This window comes from Alexandromys fortis, unplaced genomic scaffold (genome assembly GCF_014885135.2).
Source record: "Alexandromys fortis isolate MF-2015 unplaced genomic scaffold, M_Fortis_MF-2015_v1.1 scaffold_72, whole genome shotgun sequence".
Lineage (NCBI taxonomy): Eukaryota > Metazoa > Chordata > Mammalia > Rodentia > Cricetidae > Alexandromys > Alexandromys fortis.
In genome coordinates, this window is record NW_026067969.1 from 3,770,211 (window position 1) to 3,776,210 (window position 6,000).

Here is a 6,000-nt window from a genome sequence, read left to right on the forward strand (position 1 = left end):
TCTCAAGCGTGTGGCTGAATATTCAGCCTCTGGAGTCTACTCCTCTGGTGCCTTCTAATCTCTGTTTTCAGAAAGTGGTACCACGGGCCTTTGTCTGATTTGCCAGTGTGTGGGAGACGAGACCATTTAGAGATCCTTAGACATTGGTGTCATCTTGTTACATTGTGGACCCAAGAAACGCAGAAACCCATCCCTAGCTCCCCACCACGGAAAGCCCGCTCCAAAGCACCAAGGAGGGACTTGCTCCAGAGGGGGACAGGGAGGGCTAGAAGAAGGTGCTTCAAGCAGAAGCTGTGAAGAAATAGAGAACTCCCTGTCCCACGAGGCAGCCCAGTGAGGGCACAGTGGGTGGGCCGCTTTCCCCCAGAGACCAAGGACATGTCCCCATCCTCCATTCTAATCCGTGACCCATATCACTGAGGGATGGTCTGAGAGAGATGGGATAATAACAGCCTCGAATGAGACTCCGTTGTTGTTGTCGTCGTTTTTAATCTCATTAAAAACAAAAGACACATCTGCTTCTGAGCATCTGAACGGATGTCCCAGGAACACAGTTGTTAGTTTGTGGGGGATTTTTGTTTTGTTTTGTTTTAACAAAAATGTCGCGCGCCATGCTTGAGAGCCGCAGCCCTAATCCCTGCTCAGCTTTCCCAGCTCTCTGTGGATAAAGCAGCTGTCTCACTGCCAGGCAGATAAGGCTGCCAGGTCTCCTCTCTTAGCCCTGCCCCCTTCTCATTTGCTACAAAATTGCTTTAAATGACTAAAGGTTTTTGTTCCCAGTATAAATGGTTCTCGGGTCAATTGGCGTGCAGAGTCATCGGAAATTCATAGGCAATCACTTCCTTTGTAACCCTTCAAACTCAGGCCTTGGTCATTTTTTCACTTGGTTGATTTCCACGGCTGGTAGCCCCATGTTCCAGTCTGAAAAGTGTTTTCCGCAGATTAGGGAATGAGCTATTGCTCCCCACAGCAAACCAAGGCCCCAGTTAGTTATCTTTCGCTGCGCACACATCCCCACCTCTGCCCAGCATAGACGATGAGTCAGACTGTACTTCAGTAACAGCCTGATGGAGTGGAGAGGACTCACTCACAGCGTCCCATCCTTACGCTGGGAGATGATCCTTCCCAGTGACCTTGAGAGCCAGTTGTCACTGCAGAGAGAAGCTCCCCAGTGTGTGAGCATCTTCTTAGCAGCTGTACCCTTTACAAGGATGACTCCAGCACTGTGCCCCTGCTTTGATGACATTCCCAAGCCCTTGGCCAGGATCCAATAGAGAGCCAACAGTGAGATCATTGTCCTATAACATGGTACTAGAAGGGGCTCCATCTGGGGTCCTGGTGGGGTTTCCCATACCAACCACTGGTGTATATTGCGTAGACTGGCTGTGCACTGTGTATGTGTGAGACTCCAGAGCGCCTGACTGCCTGTCCCCACTCGTGTCCCTCCACTGTGTCCTACCCTTCCCAGGGGTTTGGAAAATAGGTCAGAGTGGGGACCAAGCAGGAGTCCAGCATTCTTGAAGGCAGGACAGAATGCTCTATAGCCTTGATGGCTCTTCCAGGTCCTTCTGTTTTAAGTTCCCACACCCTCCTGTTGTGGGACACTGACGAAGTCTGCTCTCCCCACAGGTTTGGTACATGGACGGTTATCACAACAACCGCTTTGTCCGCGAGTACAAGTCCATGGTGGACTTCATGAACACAGACAATTTTACCTCACACCGTCTCCCACACCCCTGGTCAGGCACGGGCCAGGTAGTCTACAATGGTTCCATCTATTTCAACAAATTCCAGAGTCACATCATCATCAGGTTTGACCTGAAGACAGAGACGATCCTGAAGACACGCAGCCTGGACTACGCTGGCTACAACAACATGTACCACTACGCCTGGGGTGGCCACTCAGACATCGACCTCATGGTAGACGAGAATGGGCTCTGGGCTGTCTATGCCACGAACCAGAATGCAGGCAACATTGTCATCAGCAAGCTGGATCCGGTCTCGCTGCAGATCCTGCAGACATGGAACACCAGCTACCCCAAGCGCAGCGCCGGCGAGGCCTTCATCATCTGCGGGACCCTCTACGTCACCAACGGCTACTCGGGGGGCACCAAGGTCCACTACGCTTACCAGACCAATGCCTCAACCTACGAGTACATTGACATCCCCTTCCAGAACAAATATTCCCACATCTCCATGCTGGACTACAACCCTAAGGACCGCGCCCTGTATGCCTGGAACAAAGGCCATCAGACCCTCTACAATGTCACCCTCTTCCACGTCATCCGCTCTGATGAGTTGTAGCTCCTGCTTTCCCAGAAGCCCAGGGTCCAAGTCCTCTCCCAGGGGACATTTCCATGAAATAGCTGCCAAAATGATTCCAAGAATACTAACAGCCCTGATTTTGAAGAATCAGCGTGATTCTGACGCCGAGGGATGGTGGCGCCTCTGTGTTCCTCCTACTCATGCAGGTGGACCTCAGATTTCCGAAGAAACCACCATGTATGCGGATGGAACTGCAGCCTAAGGCTCCCTGGCTGTCCCCATCCCTCCCTATCCCTCTCTGGTCAACTAACTCAAAGAAGCAAGGCGATGACTGTTGGCCCCTCTCACCCAAGAACAACCCACTGTTAGGATTGCATGGACATTTCCTTAGGTCGTGATCAGCGCGATGATGTGATGGCCATTCCCCCCTCCCGGAGCCCCCCGCCCCCGGCCCCTTTGGCGCTCGGTGTAGGCTGCTTCAGCCCACACGTATTGCAGCTGCCTTTTTCTTGACTGTGTTGTTGTCTCTTAGATTACCTGTGCTGAGACTCCCGGTAGCTCATGGACCCGTGTCTAGTGCTTTCCCGAAGCGATGGTGGGTGTTCGTAGAGTGAAGTTGCCGTACCCACGTTGTTGAACTTGCGTACCCTGTAGCTAGGTCGTGAGGTGTCCGTCTGTTATCCCCCAAGGTGGTAACTCCGTGTGTTCAATTTATGCAATGAATGTTGTCATGCGATGCCGTAGTTTGGATTGATAAGTGGATGGTTTCTGTTTCTAAAAAGAAAAAAAAAATCAGTGTTTGCCCTTATAGGAGACATAGTCAAGTTCATGTTGATAATAACCCAGTGGAATTCTTCTCTTCTTGTCAAGTTATCCGAATCATGTGACCTTGGATGGGAAGGACGCATCTTGGGAAACTTCAGTTTCCAACAGGAAGGAACTCCCCAAGGGTAGCCATGTGTGGAAAGGTCATTTTTTAAGAAAAAAAATAGATAAAAGAGGGCAACTTTGTACTATTCAGCTATCTGAGGAACAATAAAGATATTAGGAGACAGCCTCGCTTTGCTTGTTGTGTGACAAGAGAGATGAGCTGGGTGTATGATCTTCACGGCTACCTTCTAGTCTGGACCCCAGCCTCCCAATCCCCAAAGCCAGAAAGAGCTTGGCGTTTTCCCCACCTTAACTGCCCCAGGGGCTCCCACCCCTCACTTACTCTTCTCTCCTGGAGCGGGCACCCATACCAGACAGCCCCAGTGCCATTGGCCGTCACCAGCTGAGCCCCCACTGATGCTAAGCCAATGAAGGTGAACCTACCCCACTTCCGGCCCAGCCTTTTACCAAGGGTTGCCAGAGATCTATGTAGGGGTGCCTAGTCCTCCCTGGGACCCCTAGATGTGTATATCATGGCAATTCCAAAGAGCTCAACATGCAGATTATTTCCTAGGACACCCAGGTAGACCCCGTATGTAAAAAAGTCCTGAGGTTCTTGCAGGCCAAATCACAGCCAGGTCGGGAGCCTTTCTAGAATGCCCTGGAATTTAATGCCAACCAGAGAAGTGGTGGCTTCAGAGGAGCTCTCTCGGCACTGCCTGGCCTTAGATCTGACAAGATGGCTGCTGTCCAATGTTCTGTGTGGCTTGGGGTATGATTGCTATCTCCTCTCACCTCGACTCTACAGTTGGGTACCTGTCATCCCACTCAGGTGGACAATGACAACGTGGTTCAGGGTGTGTGTTCACCAATCAGTGAGCAAACTAGTCTCACCAATCAGTGAGCAAACACGTTCCCATGTATGTCCATGAAGCTGGCTGGTCCCCAGGCAAGATACTGATGGTACCCTGGACAAACTGATGCCCCTGATGTTCAGCTGTGCCATGGAATTGAGAGTCTGGGGATGTCTACGGACAGACAATGATTCTGGTGCCCACTGGAAGTTGGCAGAACTGTATGGTAAACACCTAGGAAGAAAGTAGCTATGGACATTTTGGGGATGGTGTCCAGCTTAGTCGTACTAGGCAGTCTTATTACCTGGCCCTTGACAGAAGTTAGAGGAACAGGATCATGGTGGAAAGGGATCTGGGAGGCCTCCAGAGGGATGCTGAGCCTTGACCGGCCAGGCCTGACATGGTGTTCTTAGCCGCTGCTCCTCCAGGTACTACAACCTGGACCCAGGCTCCTTCCTTAGTGATTAAGTGGGCTGCTGATACAGGTGACTGATCCAATCTCTGAAATTTTGATATGATGTTATCTACAAAATTCAATTACAAAAAAAGTTATAAAAAAATCTCTTAATACTTTAAGTGAATTCATGATTTTGATGTGGCCACATTCATAGCTGTCCTCGGCTAAATGTAACCAAGCTCAACTTGTAGGTTGAGCAAACTTAGTTTCCTAGAAGAGACAGGACCCACTTTGGCCCTCTCTCACTGTGTTCACTAGACCCCAGACATGGGGTCCTAGCTTGCTCCCTGAGGGGGAGCGGGATTAGCCATCTGCTGTCTGGACTACCCTCCCCCCTCCACATACACACCTTAGAGACGTCCGCTTTTCCCCACCTGCCGGAGCATCTCCCTCCCACAGGCTCTAAGACTTCCTGTAACTAATCTCATCCAACATAGTCTAGGATCTGGGAGAGGTGGTTTAGGTATCCAAAATAGGTAAGTCTCCAAATGCAAACTAAAAAAAAAGAAGAAATCTCTTCTCTTGCTTTCTCTTCTGCCTGGGAATTCGCAGGCTCCACCAAGAGGTGAGGAGGAGGAAGGAGGGGGAGAGGAGGGCGGTCTGGGGAAAGCTGATCCTTAATTACAGCCTCGTTAACTGCCAGGCTTCCTGAGCTCTCAGAGACACAGGGACAGAGGAGGAGCCTCCAGTTAAAACTTCCGGAGGTGGGAGACATTTTTCATACTTTCATGCTTACAAATTATCTCTGGGTGCGACAGCATGCAGAACCCCACCCCCATGAGACAGAGTAGCTGCTTATTCATCTAAAAGACCCAAGTTCCAATAAAGCCATCATTCAAGCTGTGAGGCCTCTGCCCCCTCCCCGTTTTGACGGAGTCCTGTACACACATCGTCAGCCTACGGCTCTGTAATGACAAGTGGTGATTGTGGGCTGATTTCTGTATAATTTCTTCTTAATGACATAGTAGAAATAAGAATCATAAGTGAGCAAATGCCCATCCTGTGAGTCACTAGAAGACAAAATAAGGATGTGACGGGGCCACATGGGTTTGCTGTCTCAGACAGTGTACTTCCTAGGGAAATATTCTGCTAGGAGATTAAATACGTAAGAAAAATGGCTCCATCCAGAGAGCAAATAAAGCTACCCCTGACACTAAATCTCCCAGATTCCAATAACTGGATATATCAGCCAATAGCAGAGCATCTGCGGATGAATTTTCTTTATTAAAAGTTTGGCCTGGGATCAAAATCCTGCAGTTTGAGATGCTCAGAGATCAGAGCATGAAGCCCAGGGTTCTGTTCACAGCTGGGCACGGGGTTTCCCCAATTTCTACAGGGGTACTGTTTTGTGGCAAGCCTGTGTCTGGTCGCCAACATCAGGTACCCTGTGGCTCTGCTCCCACTCTACTGGAGTCCCCAGGCCTGGCTCCTGCAGAAGTAACAGAGTCTGGTGTGCAGGAACTGTTCTACCCACCCTTGCCCGAGCCCTGATCTGCAGAAGGCGGCCACTGGCTTCTGTGACCCATCTGAGGGCTTGGTGCTGGCACCAGCCTT

General features: G+C 50.4%; 1 protein-coding gene across 4 annotated transcripts in view; it reads left to right on the top strand.

The window, feature by feature from the left end:
• The window catches only part of Olfm1 (olfactomedin 1), an 81,567-nt gene extending 78,248 nt beyond the window's left edge, over positions 1–3,319 (top strand). For all 4 annotated transcript variants that reach the window (XM_050155223.1, XM_050155222.1, XM_050155221.1 and 1 more), the window contains one exon: positions 1,630–3,319. In XM_050155223.1, coding sequence (XP_050011180.1) covers positions 1,630–2,304 — 675 coding nt within the window. In that variant the 3' untranslated portion in view covers positions 2,305–3,319. The remainder of the gene's footprint in view (positions 1–1,629) is intronic.
• The last annotated feature ends 2,681 nt before the right edge of the window (positions 3,320–6,000 follow it).